This window comes from Mobula hypostoma, chromosome 19 (assembly GCF_963921235.1).
Source record: "Mobula hypostoma chromosome 19, sMobHyp1.1, whole genome shotgun sequence".
In the NCBI taxonomy this organism is placed as follows: Eukaryota; Metazoa; Chordata; class Chondrichthyes; order Myliobatiformes; family Myliobatidae; genus Mobula; species Mobula hypostoma.
Window position 1 is genome coordinate 20,866,422 of NC_086115.1, and position 21,104 is coordinate 20,887,525.

Genomic DNA, 21,104 nt, shown 5'->3' on the forward strand with positions numbered 1-21,104 from the left:
TTCTAAGAATTTGTTTTCAATTTTTACCAACAGAAGCACCCGACCTCCTCTGTCTGGCCGCTTGTCCTTGGATCTTAAGCTCCCAACTGTGATCTTCTTTCAGCCATGACTCAGTGATGCCTGTAATGTCATACCTACCAATCGCTAACTGTTTTACAAGATCATCTTCCTTATTTCATATACGTTTTGCATTCAAATACAACACCTTTGGTGAATTAATCACCCTTTTTGATTTTGCTCCCATGTTACACTTCAACTCATCCCACTGACTGCAATTTTACTCTATCATCTGTCTGTTCTTGTCTCACTACACAATGCATCGATTTGTACACCAATTGCCCCATCCTCAGCCTTATCATTCCGGTTCCCATTCCCCCAGCCAAATTAGTTTAAACCCTCCCCCAAAGCTCTAGCTAATCTGCTCACAAGGATATTGGTCCCCCTCGGGTTCAGGTGTCACCTGTCCTCTTTATACTGGACGTATCTTCCCCAGAAGAGATCCCAATGATCCAGAAATCTGAAACCCTGCCTCCTGCATCACTCCCTCAGCCACTCATTTATCAGTACTATCATCCTATTCCTGCCCTGACTAGCACGTGATTACGACCTTGGAGGATTTGTTCTTTAGCCTCTTCCCTACCTTCCTGTACTCACTGCGCAGGATTTCTTCCCCCTTTCTACCTATGCAACGGAGAGCAAGCAGGTGGCAATCTCACGAGGCAAGAGGAGACCACACCAGTGAGTAGCTGCACAATGAGCATACCAATTTAAGATGGCATGATGTCACCATAATTAATGGAATAACCCTCAGCAATACTGGCTTAATGTACAGTACATTATTTGTCAGACTGAACAAAAGATTATCTAGAACATCACTAATCTCTGACCTTGGCTTCTCGCGATCTGTGAATTGGAGTCGAGTACAAATGAGCCTCCCTGGCTGCTGAGGGCTTTGAGTAACTCATTCTCCAGAGCAGGAAGGCTGGTGATGGTCTGATAGATACCAACAGCTCCACAGGAACAATGATTCAAGAAAAATTCCTAAGCAAAGGGAGAGAGGCCATCAGTATTAGATAGGACAATTCGTGAATGGGTGACATGCCAACCACAGGTGTCATCCCAATAAGAAGTGGTGAATTGTCACTTCTCCTGTACTCTGATCATTCATTTCAGCCATGGAGCAATACAGTATCTTTACCAGGCATTCGGGCGGCACAGTGGCACAATGCTTTTACAGTTCTGGGCATTCCAGAGTTCAGGGTTCAATTCCGGCGCCATCTGTCTGTTCTCCCTGTGACCCATGGTTAGTAGGTTAATTGGTCATTGTAAATTGTTCTGTAATTAGGTTAGGGTGGCTGGGCAGTGTGGTTCTTTGGGCTGAAGGGCCCATTCCACATTGTATCTCTAAATGAATAAATGAAATAAATAAACAAATCCTTCGGCTCAACGTGTCCATGCTGGCCATGGTGCTTACCCAGATCGTCCCAATGTCCTGTGCTTGGCCCATATCCCTTCAAGCTCCACCACTCCACGTACTATTTGAGTACTTCTTAAATTATACTATTCTACCTGCCTCTACCATTTTCCCTGGCAGCTTGTTCCATATCCTCACCATCCTCTGAGTGAAAGTGCTGCTCCTCAGGTCCGTTTTAAGTCTTTCTAAACCTACGCTCCCTAGTTTTGGACTCTACTACTTGGGGAAAACATTGCTACCATCCACCTTATCTATGCCTATGCCTCTCACAATTTTAAGCATTTCTGTAAGGTCTCTCTTCATTTAGTACCAAGCCACGTCATTTCTAAAATAAGCACTTTCACAAAACAGCTATCAAGTCAGGAGAGAGCACAGAAAAGACTAAATATGGCAGCAGCAATGAGCAGTGAGGAGGATGGGTGAAGGAAGGATGGCGCCCTGTTTTCAGAATTTGTTGCAAATGAAGATGCTAGTTTTAGGTTAAGCACGGTGATTCCCGGATTATGGTTGTGGGGAAGTGGGGGTGGTGGGAAGGTTTTTTATTCAGCTGTTTATTTACTTTTTTATTTATTAAGATACAGCGCGGAATAGGCCCTCCTGGCCTTTCAGGTCACTCTGCCCAGCAATACCCCGATTTAATCCGAGCATAATCACAGGACAATTTACAAGGACGAATTAACCTACCAACCAGTACGTCTTTGGAATGTGGGAGAAAACCGGAGCACCTGGAGGAAACACACACAGTAACAGGGAGAACAGATAGACTCCTGATTTTCCATAAGTTAAAGCTGCCCATGCCTCAAAATATGTTAGTAGAAAGAAAATTAAGCTGGTTTATTTACATTTTTTTTTCAATTTGTATTTTGTGATACCAAATTTTATTCTGTTTCTCAAATTCTTACAATTTTTGTCAGGACACATTTCCCTAACTCAAGTGGCATAACACAGGGGTCACCCGTAATCACTGCGAGGAGCTGGCTGGATGGAGTGGGATAGCGATTGGTTCTAGGAGGCGGTCAGAGGGGAAATCTGCTTTCGACAAATGTTCAAATGTAGCACAATTATAAAAATTGTCGATCAAGCTTAAAGATTCTCTTGGCCTTGTGTCAGAAGACGAATTGCTGAATATATAACTGTGGAAAAGGGAAGCCAGGGAATTTACACATTGTTCTCATTTAGTGGTTCCTTGGCATCAAAAACATGCTAAAAAATTCAAAGGATTTCCTTTCTTCCTGTAGCAAAGCAGCTTATAAAATGAGTGACATTCAATTTAACTGGAAGTCCCAAGGTCTCAGTACAGCCTGCAGTAGACAAAAAGATCACGACATACTGCTGAAACGATACTAAAGTCAGGCAGATATCACCTGAAGCAAAAGAAAAACATCACTATAAACACACAGAGTGAGTGGACCAGATGAAGAAAGGGAGACAGACAGAGAGAAAGAGGAGGGTGGGTGTGGAAATGAGTAGTGCAGAGATTAGAGAAGTGGGGGGGAGAGGGGGAGGGGGAGAGGGGAGAGGGATGGGAGGGGAGAGAGAGGGGGGAGAGGGAGAAGGGGAGATGAGGGGGAGAGGGGGAGTGGGAGAGGGATTGGAGAAGGGGAGAGAGAGAGGGAGAGGGGAGGGAGAGTGAGAGAGGGAGGGAGAGGGAGAGAGTGCAAGAGAGTGAGTGAGAGATTGAGAGAGTGGGAAAATGAGTGAGAGAATGAGAATGAATGAGAGAGAGAGAGAGTGTGTGTGTGTGTGTGTGTGTGTGTGAGTGTGTGTGTGTGTGTGTGTGTGTGTGTGTGTGTGCGCGTATGTGATGTAAATGTGTGTGTGGAGTTTGCGTGCCCTTCATGCTGCAGGGTGACATTTTTAGCCACACGGTGGTCAAGGAACAGGACTGGCTCCATCGCTAAGTACTGAGCTGCTGGTTCACATGGACACTGATCCACTCCATCACAGCCTCTTACCTCTTTCACCCTGGTCACCTTCAGGCTTCTCTCAACAGTCCACACCTGCTTCTGGAGCTGCTTGTTCTGCTCCTGGAGTTGCCCGATTGTTTCAATCAACTGGCATATATGCTCCAGATATCCCAGGCCTGAACCCCGGTCCGCAGCCTTATCCTGGTGTGCCTGAAAGGAAGGTGCTGTTTAGTTACTACAAATCAGACAACACGGCAGTTATCGGAGGGGGATTTTTTTTGATTCGGAAATGGATGAAGAACAGACTGTGGATGTGATTGTCAGCCTAGTGCTGTGGAAGTTATGGTCTTTCAGGAGCTGTGAATGCCACAGACCCCCTGACCCAGCAGCTCTGTGTGGGACTGCAGCCACTGTGGGAGTGACCCAAACCTGGGAATCTGTGAGTGACACTGATGCTGGAGTAACAGGTGAGCACACTCTGCTCTTGTTGATCTGAGAGTGTTGGATGACCATACTGGTTTGCAGCTTTAAGTTTTAAGCCTTGTTGATACAAGCAGAAATCAGTGTGCTGCTGATTTTTTTTGAATAATATTATCACCTTGTGACAGGAAAATCACACTTGGAAGCACCAAGAGTAATTTCATGATTGATAATCCAGGAGTGATTGCTGGCTAGGTCAATCTACTCCAGGCAAAATTGAATTTTGTACTATTAGTTCCCAAAGAAACAGTGCAATCCAATTTCCAGACAAACACAAGAATTATAAGCAAGAATTGACCAATGTACATGTAGCTTGATTTGCCATTCATCAGGACCACTGCTGACCTTCTAACTTAGCAACATTTTCTAGTATCATCTTCCAATCGCCATCAATCCCTGTTTTGAATGAATTCAGTGTCCTGGGCCTTCAATGATAGCCCTTTGAGGTAGAGAATCCAAGGGTTTGCTATCCCCTCCTTGGATCTCTATGGCCTAATCCTTTTGCTGAGACGGTGACTCTCAATAATAGACTCCTCAGCTAGGGAAACCTCTTCATTGCATCCATCCACCCTGCAAGTTGTACATTTCGAAAATGCAGGTCATGTTTTCTAATGTTTTTTGGTAAAGTTTCTCTGCTATGCGACATATTTGCAAAAAATCTGAACCTCAAGATCACAGAATTCCTTGAGATTTTTGCTTAGGACCATAACTTGACATATTAGATTAGATTAGATTAGACTCAACTTTATTGTCATTGTGCCAAGTACAGATACAAAGCCAATGAAATGCAATTAGCATCTGACCAGAAGTGCAAAAGAATAGCATTATTTACAAAATAACTGCGAATAAAAAGTAAGTGCTACAGCACACAAATAGACTGAGACAGTCCAATATGGGTGTAATACCGCTTAGCGCTGTGATGTGAGGTGAGATTCAGCAGGGTCACAGCCTCAGGGAAGAAGCTGCGTTCTTAATTCCCATTCTACATTTTCACCAGTACAATTGTTCTGTGTAATCACACAACTATTCTGTTCCATTGTTCATATAGAACAGGAGGCTGATGGAAAAAGTCCCCTGTTTCTGTAATTTCCCACACAGTTTGTGCTGTTCAAGTACCTGTGGGAATGTGATCTCATTGTACTGAAAAGTTCACAGAATCACCAAGCACATTCTGGGCTTTATCCTGCATCACCATATTCCCCATTTCCTTCCCATCACTGACCAACTCAGGGGATTGGCTACCTTTTCAATTGAGGAAACAAACACGCTACTTTTAGTAGATCTCCACCAATAAATTTCTAGATACAGTCTCAGCAGCTGGAGCTGAGAAGAAGCGGGATGGAGCTATTTACCCCTATAAATATTATGTGGAGATTTGTGACAAATATGAATATATGATATATATGTACAGTGTCTGAAATACATCTCATGGAAACGTTTGTTTGATGATGAAATTCAATAAAAAATAAATTACCAAAAAAAGAAAAAAGTTGAGAAGTAACTTCTTTAAGAATATTGCTTATGTAATGCATCGGAAAATGTGCATGTTAATCGGCTGTCCTGGCAGCTCTCCCCCCTGTCTGTCAAGGTTGCACATACAAAAATAATGGTTCAGTGGAATGCTGATGGCCATCACACTATGAGAGTGGCACAAAGCTAGAATTATATTACATTTAATGGTCTAGGGCAAGAGGAAATAAACATATTTTATGATACAAGATAACTGCAGATCGTTCTGTCTGAGCTTCAACTGATTAGACTGAGTGGATAGACTTCCAATGCCATATTTAAGCTTGCTAACAACACCACTGTTGTTGGCTGAATCAAAGGTGGTAATGAATCAGCATTTAGGAGAACAGAGGTGGAGGGGGTCAGTAACTTCAAACACCTCAGTGGATCATTTCAGAGGATCTGTTCTGGGTCCAGCACATAAGTGCCCTTGCTTAGAAGGCACAGAAGTGCCTCTACTTTCTTAGAAGTTTGCAAAGATTCGGCAATGTCATCTAAAACTCTGGAAAACTTCTATAGATGCACGGTGGAGAGTTACATCAAGACCTGTTATGGAAAGAAACAATGCCCTTGAATGGAAAAGCCTTCAAAAAGTAGTGGATTCAGCCCAGTCCATCAAAGGTAAAGCCCTCCCCATCACTGAGCATATCTACAAGGAGTGCTGTTGAAGGAAGCAGCATCCATCATCAAGGACCCCATCATTCAGACCACGCTCCTCTCTCTGCTCTGTCAGGAAGCAGGTACAGAAACCTTAGGTCGCACACCACCCAGTTCAGAAATGGTTATTACCCTTCAACCATCAGGCTGCTGAACCAGAGTGGACAACTTCACTCACCCCAGCGCTGAACTGGTTCCACAACTTATGGACTCACTTTCAAGGACTTAACAATTCATGTTGTCAATACTTAATATTTATTTATTTATTTTCATTATTTTGCTTTTTCTTTTTATATTTGCACAATTTGTTGTCTTTTACACATTGGTGTATTGTCTGTCTTTTTGTGTGTGCAGTTTTTCATTGATTCCACTGTGTTTCTTTGTAGTTACTGTGAATGTCCACAAGAAAATGAAACTCAGAGTAGTGTATGGTGATATTTATGTACTTTGATAATAAATGTACTTTAAACTTTGAACTTTGATAAGATGACAATAGGCTCAGTTCAATCCTATCTGCATTATTGTTTGAACTGTTCTTTGTAAACATGCAATTCAATAGAACAAAAAGAGTAAATACTGGTGAAACTAAACACGAGGAAATCTGCAGATGCTGAAATTTCAAGCAACACACATAAAAGTTGCTGGTGAACACAGCAGGCCAGGCAGCATCTCTAGGAAGAGGTACAGTCAACGTTTCGGGCCAAGACTCTTCATAGTCCTGACCAAGGGTCTCGGCCCGAAACGTCGACTGTACCTCTTCCTAGAGATGCTGCCTGGCCTGCTGCGTTCACGAGCAAGTTTTATGTGTGCTACTGGTGAAAATAAGCTGGTTAGGCAGTAGCTATGGAAAGAGAAACAGAATTACCATTCCAGGGTGTTTTCGAATTATCTGAAACATTAACTCTACAGAAATTCCAGTATCTCCAAAATTTTCTATTCTTATTTTCTGATTTTAAGCATCAGAATATTTTTGCTTTTTGATATTTACTGCTGTCTGGCGTTGCCTAAAAAGCAGACAACAAAATGCCCCTTGTTCTGTGACTCCATTCTTGATGTATTGCAGGGTAGGGGCTGCAAGAAACCGCAGAGGCATCATATTAAGAAATCTGATAACGACACAAAGAAGTCACGCCATAAGCGAGCTGCAGAAGTGAGCAATAAAAATGTGGACTCATCCACAGGCCTTTTCTTTCCTTCTTGCAGAAGGTGTTCTTTGAACGGGTTTTCTTTGCTTCGTGGCTGTCTGTGGGGAAGACTAATCATAGGGTTGTATACTACACACATACTTCGTTAATAAATGTACTTTGAATCTTGAATCTTTGAATGTAATGAACTTCAGAGGAAAGCAGATCACGAGAAGAGATCTCCGTTGGACATAAGAAATGGAGCCTGTCGTTATGTAACTGGTTCCTTCCTTAAGGCTGTTCTACTATTTAATCAGGCAGGAGCTGACCCTAAATACCTTAAATCCCATTTTAATCTCACTTCCCCATCAAGTTTTAAATTATTAGAAATCTGCATTTGTTCTTTTATCTAAGTCATAAATACAAGGAGAATCCAAAGAGATTCTGTAAGTATATTAAAGGAAAAAGAGTAAATAGGGAGAGATTAGGTGCCCCTCGAAGACAACAGTGAGCATCTAAGTGTGGAGATGGGCAAGATCTTCAGTGAAAATTTCTCCTTCATTCATAACTTGGAGAAGGACACGAACATTTGGGATCTTGAGAAAGTACAGTAAAGGAGGAGCTGGACATCTGAAGGTGCATGAAGGTAGACAAACCACCAGTTCTTTACAAAGTATACCCAAGTACACTGTGGGGGCTCCGGTTGAGATATTTCCAGTGTAGTTATCCATGACTGATGTGACAAAGGACTGGAAGTTAGTGAAAGTTTTGCCCTTATTTAAGAAGGGCTGCAAAGAAAAACTTGGGAACTATAGACCAGTAAGTCAAACATCTGTGGTGAGCAAGTTCCTGGAGATATAATATAAATGTACCTGGAAAAGCCATAGTTGATTAGGGATAGTCAGTGTGGCATATGAGTGGGAGATCATTAACTGAGTTCTTTTTGCTGAAGTAACTCAGAATGTTGATGAGACCAGAGCTGTATGTATGGTTTAGATTGATTTCAGTAAGGCCTTTGATAAGGTTCCACATAGTAGAATGCTTTGGAAGGTTCAATTCAATTAGATGGAATCCAAAGCTCAAAGTACAAAGTTGAGTGTAAATTTATTATCGAAGTATGTACCGTTTCTGTTACTATACTACCTTGAGATTTGCATTTGGTTGGCATGGATCAAATGGGCTGAAGGGCCTATTTGCATGCTGTATGACTCTAGGAATAGGTGACTAAATGTACAGTAGCATTTAGGTGAACACTGATGCTTACTGGGTCCCACAAGTTAGAGCTTGTTAAGTTGACTGTTTATGTTTATCCTTCATTTCCTGCTTTATAATCAGTCCTGTATCCATGCTATTTTATTTTGCTCATTCTTATCTCATTCAGCAAACTTGTGTGTGGCACCTTCTCCAGATACTCTGATCTGCACGACTTCCTCATGATCACATGGATGTAGTGGGCAGGCCAACTTTTGTGCTGCATGACTCTATGAATCTAATATCACAACTGTTAAAAACTATTACCATTTCATAAGATTCTGGTTAAACCCACAAGTTTTTATGTGCCCTACAGCTGTAACAATGTACTGTACAATGCAATTTCTTGAAGATTAATGACAGGCCAAACTCTCAGTCGTTCCCTATTTTCTCCCTCTCTACTTTCCTGATTTACTACCTTTCAATCCATGGGAAACATTCCAAGATCAAAGGAATTTATTTTTATTTATTTTATTATTTAGACTTGAAGCCTAAACCTTTTGAGCCACACTGCCCAGCAACCCCGATTTAACTAACCTAATCACGGGACAAATTACACTGATCTACTTGGTATGTCTTTGGAAACCGGAGGACCCAAAGAAAATCCATGCATTCCACAGGGAGGATTACAGTGACTCCATACAGAGGACACCGGGATTGTAGACCAACATTACAGATGATCATAATTAATGCTTAGACCCTAGCTTCTTAATAGAAACTTTGAGACATAGGCCATCACTTCCAAGGGATTAACTGGCATTTAGTCTCATTAATTTTTCCAGTATTTTAGTTTTACTGATGTTAATTACTTTAAGATACTTAGTGTCACTACCCCCTTGATTTTCCACAATACATTCTTCCACTATGAAGACAAATTTCTCATGATGCAATCTCTAGGGGGCACAGTTTTGCTTTTGTTACTTTTTGCTCTTACCTAGTACAAGTCCTTGCTATCATTATATCCCTTACCAGCATCTCATCATTTTTATTAATATCTTGCTTATCCTTTGCTGGTCTGGTATTTTTTTTGGCATTTTGATAAGTCAAAGACTCATGTTGAAACAGTCTTTTGGTTCATCATGTACATGCCAACTGTCTACACCCATTCCATTTAAAGAGTCACAGAGTCATACGACCTAGAACCAGGCCCCTTGGCCCATCTAATCCATGCCAAATTCTATTTAGTCCCATTGACCTCAACCTGGACCATAGCCCTCCAACCCCCTCCATCCATGTACTTGTACAAATTTTCTTCAACGTTGCAATCAAACCTGCTGGCAGCTCATTCCACACTCTCACGGTGATGAAGTTCTCCTTCAGGTTCCTCTGATATATTTCACCTTCCACCCTTAACTCAACCTCTGTTCTGGACCCACACAACCACAGTAGAAAAGGCTTGCTTGAATTTACCCTATCTATGTCCCTTATAATTTTGTATATCTCTACCAAATCTCCCCCTCATTCTCCTACACTCTAGGGATAAGTCCTAACCTAACTGACTTTTCCTGATAACTGTCCTCAAGTCCTGGCAACATTCTTGTAAACATTTTTGGTACTCTTTCAATCTTATTGATCTCTTTCCTGTAGGTAGGTGACCAGAATTGCACACAGTACTCCAAATTAGGACTCACCAAAGTCATATACAACTTCATCATAACATCCCAACTCCTGTACTCAGCACTCTGATTTATGAAGGCCAATGTATCAAAAGCTTGCTATACTACCCTGTCTACCTGTGATGCCACATTCAAGGAATTATGGATCTGCATTCTCATATCCCTCTGTTCTACCACATTCCTCAGTGCCCTACCACTCACTGTGTAAGCCTTACCCTGGTTTGTCGTGCCAAAGTGCAACATTTCTGCATTAAATTCCATCTGCTATTTTTCAGCCCATTTTTCCAGCTGGTCCAGACTGTGCTGTAAGCTTTGACAGCCTTCCTCAATGTCCACTATGCCCCTAATCTTGGTGTCATCCGCAAATATGCTGATCTAGTTTACTGCATTATCATTCAGATCACCGCACAGATGACAAAGCAATGGATCCAGTACTAATCCCCTGTGGCACACCACTATTCAGAGGCCTCCAGTCTTCTCCTGCTAAGCCAATGTTGAATCCAATTTACTAGTTCATCCTGAATGCCAAGCGACTGAACCTTCTGGACTAGCCTCCCATTCGAACTTTGTCAAAGACCTTGCTAAAGTCCACGTAGACAACATCCACTGCCTTTCCTTCAACTTTCCTGGTAACTTCCTCCAATAACTCTGTAAGATTGGTTACTCATGATCTACCACACACATAGCCTTATTGACTATACTGTAACACACACAAAATGCTGGAGGAACTCAGCAGGCCAGGCAGCGTCTATGGAAAAGAGTACTGTCCTGTTGAAGGGTCTCAGCCTGAAACAGTGACTGAATTCTTTTCCATAGATGCTGCCTGGCCTGCTGAGTTCCTCCAGTATTTTTTGTGTTTTGCTTGGATTTCCAGCATCTGCAGATTTTCTCTTGTTTTTTGTTGACTATACAGTAACTAATCAGGCCCTGCTGAACCAAGTACTTATATATCCTGTACATTCCAATAATTCACCCACTACTGACGTCAGGCTCACTGGCCTATAATTTCTTGGCTTACTCCTGGAGCACTTCTTAAACAACATTACTTTTCATCCAGTATCACACCTCACCAGTAGCTATGGATGTTTTAAATGCCTCTGCAGTTCCTTAAGGTTGTTATATTTGGGGGTGGTATTGCGGATAAGCTCCCACTACCTATTAAATGCTCCTAATGGCATGCATCTCAAATAGCCTCTGACAACCAAGTCCAGCCCTTGGCCTTCACGTGTAGCTTAGCTACCAAGTCTGGTGGAACCATTTCTACTGACAGAGGAAGGGGCAAAGGCAAGTTATGGTGCCTTAAAAACAGTCACTGTGGGCACAAAGGCTCATCGGCCGTAGTTGGCAACTTATCTAGGAGAAAGGAAAATGATTTCAAATCTCCGCTGTCTTGTGGCTATGTTCACTCAAGGGGAAGGCTTCGGGAGTAAACCCTGAAGAAAAGTCCTGAGCTGGAGTCCCTAAGACAGTCCTACCTTGAGTTCAACGCTGACTGGCAACTTCTGCAATGCCACTGGTGCCAAACTGTATCAGTCTCTGCTGTTCCTTAGGATTTGACAGCTCAGTGGAGAGGGGGAGCCTGCTACATGGGCAACAGCTAGCTCCCCATATCGTACTGCCTGGCTTGGATACTGGCTTCTCTATCATGTTGACAGCTGGGACTCAACATCCATGGTTGATCCCGATCAATGAAGGGCCTCAAATACCTCTGCCAGGGCCCCCGCAATTTCTGCACTAGCCGCCTGCAAGATGCAAGGGCAGACCTTGGGCAGCTCTGGGGCCTTATCCAACCTAATCTGAATTGACTTTATTTCTTACATCCTTCACATACATGAGGAGTAAAAATCTTTATGTTACGTCTCTGTCTAAATGTGCAATGTGCAATCATAGTAATATATAATAATTTATAATAAATAGAACAGTCAATGTAACATAGATATACACTCAAATCAGTTAATCAGACTGATGGCCTGGTGGAAGAAGCTGTCCCGGAGCCTATTGGTCCTGGCTTTTATGCTGCAGTACCATTTCCCAGATGGTAGCAGCTGGAACAGTTTGTGGTTGGGGTGACTTGGGTCCCCAATGATCCTATGAGCCCTTTTTTTCACACCTGTCTTGGTAAATGTTCTGAAACATGGGAAGTTCACAATTACAGATGTGCTGTGCTGTCCGCACCACTCCCTGCATTACCTGGTAGTGATGTAGCCAGTCAGGATGTTCTCAATTGTGCCCCTGTAGAAAGTCCTTAGCAATTGGGGGCCCATACCAAATTTCCTCAACTGTTTGAGGTGAAAGAGGTGCTGCTGTGCCTTTTTCACCACACAGCTGGTGTGTACAGACCACGTGAGGTCCTCGGTGATGTGGATGCAGAGGAATTTAAAGCTGTTTACCCTCTCAACCCCAGATCCATTGATGTCAATAGGGGTTAGCCCATCTCCATTCCTCCTGCAGTCCACAACCAGCTCCTTTGTTTCTGCGACATTGAGGGAGAGGTTGTTTCCTTGACACCACTGTGTCAGAGAGGTGACTTTGTTATTGTTTGAGATAAGGCCAATCAATGTAGTGTCGTTGACAAATTTAATTAGCAGATTAGAGCTGTGGGTGGTGACACAGCCATGGGTATACAGGGAGTAAAGGAGGGGACTCAGTACGCAGACCTGAGGGGCTCCTGTGTTGTGAGTCAGAGGTGTGGAGGTGAGGGAGCCCACTCTTATCCCTGTTGGCAATCTGTCAGGAACTCCAGGATCCAGCTGCACAAGGCAGGGTCAAGGCCGAGGTCTCTGAGCTTCCTGTCGAGTCTGGATGGAATTATGGTGTTGAATGCTGAACTGTAGTCCAAAAACAGCATTCTCACATAAGCATCCTTCATCTCCAGATGTGTAAGGACGGTATGTAGAGCAGTGGCTATTGCATTGTCTGTCGATCGGTTGTGTTGGTAGGCGGATTGTAGGGGGTCCAGTGTGGGTGGTAACATGCTGCAGATATAATCCTTGACCAGCCTCTCAAAGCATTTGCTTATTATTGAGGTGAGTGCGACAGGACACCAGTTGTTCAGGTATGTTACCTTGGTCCTTTTTGGCACAGGGACAATGGTGGATAATTTGAAGCAGGAGGGCACTCTACACTGGGAGAGGGAGAGATTTAAAATGTCTGTAAACACACCTGCCAGTTGTGCTGTGCACATCCTGAGTACTCGTCCTGGGATGCCATCCAGCCCCATAGCCTTGTGACTGTCCACTCATTGGAAACATCTGTGTACCTCAACCTCAAAGATGACCAGGTTGCACGTTGTAGCGGTGGCTTTCAATAGACAATAGGTGCAGGAGTAGGCCATTCAGCCCTTCAAGCCAGCACCGCCATTCACTGTGATCATGGCTGATCATCCACAATCAGTACCCTTTTCCTGCCTTCTCCCCATATCCCTTGACTCTGCTATCTTTAAGAGCTTTATCTCTTTCTTGAAAGAATCAAGAGAATTGGCCTCCACTGCCTTCTGAGGCAGAGCGTTCCACAGAACCACAACCCTCTGTGTGAAAAAGTTTTTCCTCAACTCCATTCTAAGTGGTCTACCTCTTATTCTTAAACTGTGGCCTCTGGTTCTGGACTCCCCCAACATGGGAACATGTTTCCTGCCTCTAGTGCGTCCAATCCCTTAATAATCTTATATGTTTCAATCAGATCCCCTTTCATCCTTCTAAATTCCAGTGTAGACAAGCCCAGTCGCTCCAATCTTTCAACATATGACAGTCCTGCCATCCCAGGAATTAACCTTGTGAACCTATGCTGCACTCCCTCAATAGCTAGAATGTCCTTCCTCAAATTTGGAGACCAAAACTGCACACAATACTCCAGGTGTGGTCTCACCAGGGCCCTGTACAACTGCAGAAGGACCTCTTTGCTCCTATACTCAACTCCTCTTGTTATGAAGACCAACATGCCATTAGCTTTCTTCACTGCCTGCTGTACCTGCATGCTTACTTTCAGTGACTGATGAACAAGGACACCTAGATCTTGTTGTACTTTCCTCAGAGGCTCAGAGTTAGTGACATGAAACGATTGAGCTCATCTGGGAGAGAGGCCGCGATGTTGGTGGCACCACAACGTTTGGCTTTGAAGTCTGTGATGGTATGCAACACTCGCCATAAGTCACGTGTGCTATTTGTTGTGAATCTTGACTCAATTGTTGTCCCTATATTGTTGTTTTTCAGCTCTTGCTTGATTACCAGCAATGTAAACTCTATTTGCCTTAAGACAGCAAGCACCTCCTCTCTGTAATCTGGATGCGGTCCATGACCTGATTACTGTTTTGCCTCAGTTCTATAGACTTTGTGCCCATCTTCTGAGTAAATAACAAATGCAAAAATTTCATTTCAGATCTCCCCCAGCTCTTTCAGCTACTTACATAGATGACCATTCAAGAGGATCAGTTTTGTCCCTTGATAAACACAAGTGATTCTGCAGATGCTGGAAATCCAGAGTAACACACACAAAATGCTGGAGGAACCCAGTAGGTCAGGCAGCATCTATGGAGGGGGATAAATGGTCGATATTTCCGGCTGAGACTCTTCATCAGGACCCTTCATTAGGACTGTCTCTTGTTATCCTTTTGCTCTTAATGTCTGTACGAACCTTTGGGATTCTCCTTCACCTTGTCTGCCAGAGCAAACTTGTGTCTTCTTTTAGCCCTCCTGATTTACCCTCTTAAGTGCTCTCTTGCATTTCTTAACACTCCTTAAGTGCCTCATTTGTTTGGGGCTGCCTATATCTGCTATGCACCTCCTTCTTCTTCTTAACCAGGGCCCCAATGTCCCTCAAAAAACAAGCTTCACTAAACCTGATAACCTTGCCTTTTATTCTAACAGGAACATACAAATTCTGTACTTTTGATATTTCACATTTGAAGGCTTACCACTTACTAAGCCTCCCTTTGCCAGAAACAATCTATTCCAATCCATACCTGCCATATCTTTTCAGATGCCATCAAAATTGGGCTTTCTCCAACTTAGAGTCTTAAACTGAGGACCAGTTCTATCCTTCTCCATAACTATTTTGAAACTAATGAAATCATGATCACTAGATCCAAAGTGTTCCTCTGCACAGACTTCCATTACCTGCCCTGTCTCATTCCCTAATCCAGTATCACACTCTCCCTATTGGGACTTCTATAGTATACATCGATTAAAGAAACAACCTGAACACATTAGACAAACTCTACCACAGTGTGGGAGACCCAGTCAATATGTGGAAAGTTAAAATCAGCTACTATCATGAGGTAATGTTACAGTTATATAAGACCTCGGTTAGACCCCACTTAGAGTACAATGTTCATCTCACTGAAGGAAGGACGTGGATACTATAGAAAGAGTGCAGAGGCGATTTACAAAGATGTTGCCTGGATTGGAGAGCGTGCCTTAAGAAAATAGGTTGAGTGAACTTGGCCTTTTCTCCTTGGAGCAACGGAGGATGAGAGGTGACCTGAAAGAGGTGTATAAGATGATGAGAGGCATTGATCGTGTGGATAGCCAGAGGCTTTTTCCTAGGACTGAAATGGCATAGTTTTAAGGTGCTTGGAAGTAGATATAGAGGGGATGTCAGGGGTAAGTTTTTCCACACAAAGAGTGGTGGGTGTGCCGAATGCACTGTCGGCAATGGTGGTGGAGGTAGATACAATAGGGTCTTTTAAGAGACCCTTAGATAGGTAAATGGAGCTTAGAAAAATAGAGGGCTATGCAGTAAGGAAATTCTAGGCAGTTTCTGGAGTAGGTTACATGGTCGACACAACATTGTGAGTCGAAGGGCCTGTAATGTGCTGTAGATGTCAATGCTCTACATACTACCACAATCTTTTTTTTAAATGTTGGTTCTGGCATCACAAGTGGGAAGCGTGTGTGGCATGGATATGATGTCAATACTGTGTGCTTGTCTTTCTTAAGGGAGAATGCAAGGAATGTAAACTATTTATGGCTCTGGTGAAGAGGAAACTGTTAACTCCTCAGAATTCTTTAAGCCTTGGTGCAATGCTTCAGGACAGATAGCTTAATATTTATGTGAAACCTGTTTATTATCAACAGGCTAAAAGACTAATTACTGACAAATTTTGCTTCATTTTTACTAAGTTGAGTGCTAGGTTGGGATGCATTCCTGCTCTTTCCTTATGCAGGTTTTGTTGAGAAAGCTGCAGGCCCTTGCAAGTTTTTCTTACGCTTTCTATCTGGAAAATTTCTTAAGGATACTTTAATTCCTTCCAAGCTTCAGATATCAACAACCCTACACATTCTCTTCCTTCAGTTAACTTCAATATCTAGAACTGCACTTCTGTGCTGTGTTAGAAATACCACTGCATTTAGCACTAACACCAATTTTGATCCCCTGCAAAAAAAAACTGAGGAGCCAGTCAAAGGAGAATGTATAGCAGAGTTAGGATGTTTTATACCCAGTAGGAAATATTAACATGTAACCTGGGGAGTTGCCAACGCTAACTTGAACAAGGCTGTTTACTGAAGGACAGCGAGACAGCAGTAATGCACTCTACATGGGAGGAAGGCTACCTGTTTGGAGGAGACCCTTTTGAGTTCAGCCCAGAGGAGACATTAATTGTCCTCATGGACAGAACGGCCACTGAGGCACAGATCAACTTTCTTGCAAATGGTTTTCTGCCAGGTATGCACATTGATAACATTTCACCATCATCCAGGGGTTTCCAACACAACTTGTACATCTTGTTGCTTGTGACCACCTTTTGCAGGGTGTGAAGAGAAACCCACCGTTACTTCTCACCAGTAATCTTTGAAAGGACACTAACCAAGAGACGGAAGAAGAGCTAAATGGTTGAAGGAGTAATTGACAACTCTGGACAGACAGGTGAATGAAGGTCTGCCACTATACCCAAAAGCCCGTGTGTCACCTCAGCACTATGAGAGTTGTGCAGAATAGATCAGTGAGGGCCATATAATTGGAGAATGAGCTGTGGCTGGCATGAAACCTGGGGAATCTGATGTAGGCCTTGCTGGTGGAGATTCCACACATCCATACGGCCCAAAGAATTCAGAGTCAAGGATGGTTCAGGCAAACAAAAGATGGCTGGCATGGAATGATGAGGCAGTGCAGGGTGACAGCAGAACAAAGCAAGTAATGGGCCAGAGTGCAGAACAGGGAGAGGACAGGGAGAGAGGGCAGGAGGTCAGGACAGGGAGAGACTTCCCAAAGTTCTGTTTAGTTCTGTTCTGTTTTTCACCAAAAAGTGAAACTCAGGATGAGCTGTAAATGATACAAGAATTAGTGATCTCTTACCTCACTTAATCTGCAGCACTTCTCCATGTATTTATCAAGACTATCATTTGATTGTCCCCTTTTCAATGATTCATGACCTAATTGAGCTACTTCTGCATGCTGCATTCTACCTTCTGAAACTGGAAGAGAATTGGTGTCAGCAATGACTATTTCAACAAGTGATACATGTTTGGATTGCTTCACTGCTTCATCCACAGCCGGACGACTCAGACTTAAGTGGATGCTTGACCTGTTGTCCTTTCTGCAATCTGTAGAAGCTGTGGGCTCCTTTACTACAGAGTGTTGCTGTTCACCAATTTCTTGATCTTCTTTTATGCATGCTGCAGAATTGGGACAGGAGTCTGCTGGAGGTGATTGCTGGATTGCAGACGTGGAAGAAATGCTCAAAGCCATCCCTGAGTCACAAGATGACACTCTTCGATGTATGACAAGGCTCTGTTCGGACCCCGATGGGGTCAAGGGAGAACGTGCACCACTTGGAAATTCGGCACCAGAGTCCTCAGATTCGGATTTATACAGTTTCACAACTGTGCAGTTTGAAGATCCCTTTCTGTCAACGAGTTCCGCGAACAAGTTCTGCTCTCCAGACATTGCTAGATCATTGCCACCATTGGTTTGTGATCTTGGACAGGTCTCGTGAGTTCTTGTCTTGGCTAGTGTTGGATGGGAGGAAATGTCCTCACACTCCGAGCCATTTTTCAGGGCTGTCACTTTGGTCAATACTACTTTCCTCTCGGATGAATCCTGCTTCACCACTACAAAGACAAAAGCAAAATGCCACACATAATCAAATCCAGTTACTTCAACAGCAGAAGCCTAATGTTGAAGTTTAGCAAACAAGCAAATTATTCAGCTGCATGCAGCCAAGCCCCAGTCAGAGCTACATTCAGAACTAGATCCCAAATGGTATTGTAATGAATTCTAACCTGCGCATTTATGACAAATATCTAATTTAGCAATGAGCTTTGAAAACACAAACAAAAAAGAAGCTACTGAAAACACTCAGCAGGTCAGGTAGTGTGATTTTAAATAATGTTCTTTTGCTCGGGAAGGATAGTAGGGATGAGTATTGGAATTGTGGACTAGTGAGTCTTAACGTCAGTGGTAAACAGGCTATTGGAGGGGATTCCTGGAGACGGGATTTGTGAGCCTTTGGAGAAGTGTGGTCTGGTTGGGGATAGTTAGCACGGCTTTTTGAGGGCAGGTTGTGCCTCACAAGTCTGATTGAATTCTTTGAGCAAATGACAAAACAAATTGATGAAGGCAGACCAGTGGGTATGAATTTTGGTGGGGCATTCAATGGAATTCCCCGTTGTGCGGGTTTGAGGATGATGTGAAGGTTGGTGGTGTTGGAGATTGTTGTAGGTTACAATGGGACACTGATGAGATGCAGAGCTGGGCTGGGGGGTGATGAATGAAGTCTGGCCTGGCAAAGTGTGGGGTGATTCACTTTGGAAGGTCGAACTTGAAGGAAGAATACAGTTAGTGGCTGGATTCTTAATAGTGTGGAAGAACAGAGGGATTGTGGTGTCCATGTCTATAGATCCCTTGTGGTTGTGGTGTAAGTTGATAGGGTGGCTGAGAAGACATGCGGTGTGTTGGTCTTCATTAGTCAGTGTCTGAGTTCAGGAGCTGTGAGGTAATGTTGTGGCTCTGGTTGAAACCACACTTAGAGTGTAATGTTCATTTCTAGTTGGCTTGTTGTGGGAAGGGTGTGGAGGCTTTGGAGATGGTGTAGGGGATTTGCCGGGATGCTGCAAGAGTGCATGTCTTATGAGGATAGGTTGAGTGATATAGGGCTTTACTCCTTACAGCAAAAGAGTACGAGAGGTTACTTGATAGTGGTGTGGTGGGTCTTGTTAAAGCTGGTGGAGATTGTGATGGATGATCAACTGAATGTGGAGATTTGTGGGATGAAAGGTAAGGACTGGGGGAAACCTATCCTCGGCCTTTCAAGCAGAAGAAGGGATGTGAGCAGAAGGCTAGGAAATAAATAAGATGCAGTGTGGGCAAGGGCTTTGTTCTCTGCAGAAGAAGGGAAGCTACATTTCAAGAGGAAGGAAGACAACTCAGAGGGACATCTATGGAAATCATTGGGGAAAATGCAATATGGACAGAGGAATAAGGTGAATGAAAGGAGTCCTCATTCAGAGGTGGGGGTTGAAGGAAATATAGTTGAGATAGCTGTGATATCTGTAGGCTTGAAATGAATCGAGTGGCTTACCTATCTTCTAAAGGGAGACTGATAAATGTAGAAATGGAAAGAGGGATGAAGCTGAGAGCAGGGTGTGAAGCTGCAACAAAAGGAATGAGATTTTTAAACGTACATAGAAAACACAGATGCTCAGATTTACTTATCAATGATGACTCCGAGCAAAATGGCTAATACATTGTCACTGTCTGCTGCTTCTCCAAAGCCATTTAGTTTACTTTTCTTTGAATACCAATCCCAATGCCTTTTAAAAACCTTGACTGAAATGGTTTCCACCAGTCTCAGAGGCAATGAGTTCAGCATATAAACACTATTTACACCCTGTGGTCATTTTATTAGGTACAGGAGTGGAAGCCGTTGTAGTCTTCTGCTGCTGTAGCCCATCCATTTTGAGATTCGTCATGTTGTGCATTCAGAAATGCTCTTCTGTGCTTCATTGCTGTAATGCATGGCTACTGTCAACTTGAACTAGTCTGGTCACATTTCTTCCCCATTCTGACATTTGGTCTGAACATCAAGTGAACCTCTTCACCATGTCTGCATGCTTTTGTGCACTGAGTTGCTACTACATGATTGACTGATGTGAAATTTGGATTAGTGAACAGATGTACACATATACCTAATAAAGTGGCTGCTGAACATATGTGAAAATACTTTTGCTCAAAGTTTCCATGTACCTCTTGCCCAACACTTTAAACCTATGCCTCTGTGCTGTTGAACCAACTACTGATTCAAAACCATTTTTCTCTCCTTAACCTTTATTCAACAAGATTTTGTACACTTCTGTCAAATCTCCTTTCAGCTTTCTTGCTGGAAAGAACCATTTCCTGCTCTCTGGTCTAACATTTTGCACCTGAAATCCCTCTTTCTTGGAACCAGTAAATCTATTGTGCTTCCTCTCTAGAATCTTCACATCTTCACAAAATAATTGTTTTCCAGGTAAAAAACAAGGATTTTACCATTTCCCTGCTATTACCCTGAAACCCAGTTTTACTAACTCTCCTGCAACTTTTAAAGATTTATGCACATGTACAGTATACCCATATGTATTCATGGGGATCGTGCCATTTGGTCTATATTTTCTCTCATTCTTTCCACACTTCACAATTTAATTTCATTTGCAGCCTATTTCTTTCTCCGGTTTTATTGTGTTAGGGTATTAGAACTAATAATATTCAATTGTCCAGAAGATTAGCCAGTCCAACATGACCAAAGTCCCATGTGTGCTAGTTTATTGGAGTTTTACTGTAAATGCAAATATTATGTTAACTTTAAAATGCTATTTTGCTTTCCTTCTCGGCTGGTATGCATCTGGAACTTTAGGATATGCAGTCGGGCTGGCAACTCTATGGCCTCACGCTTCCAGGAATTTTCTTTTCTGTTTTTGATTCAGACTTTCAGTTTCAGCATTTCATTTTGCTCTGTGCTTTACAATTGTCTGCAATACCCTTAAGAAAGGTATGGATGCAACAAAACAATTGAATATTGCACTCCTGACTCTTCCCCACATTGGCACAGGTGAGTGGGACGTGATGGCCTGCATCTTGGCTACATTGTTTGATTTAATCCTTCTTGGAAAGTCTG

The 21,104-nt window shown here is 42.9% G+C and overlaps 1 protein-coding gene across 3 annotated transcripts in view; it reads right to left on the reverse strand.

The window, feature by feature from the left end:
- The window catches only part of si:ch211-250c4.3 (uncharacterized protein LOC100535981 homolog), a 122,212-nt gene that overhangs the window by 61,572 nt on the left and 39,536 nt on the right, over window positions 1-21,104 (reverse strand). For all 3 annotated transcript variants that reach the window (XM_063071510.1, XM_063071509.1, XM_063071508.1), the window contains 3 exons: window positions 17,309-18,063; window positions 3,430-3,591; window positions 888-1,041 (listed from right to left, as the gene is read on the reverse strand). In XM_063071510.1, coding sequence (XP_062927580.1) covers window positions 888-1,041; window positions 3,430-3,591; window positions 17,309-18,063 — 1,071 coding nt within the window. The remainder of the gene's footprint in view (window positions 1-887; window positions 1,042-3,429; window positions 3,592-17,308; window positions 18,064-21,104) is intronic.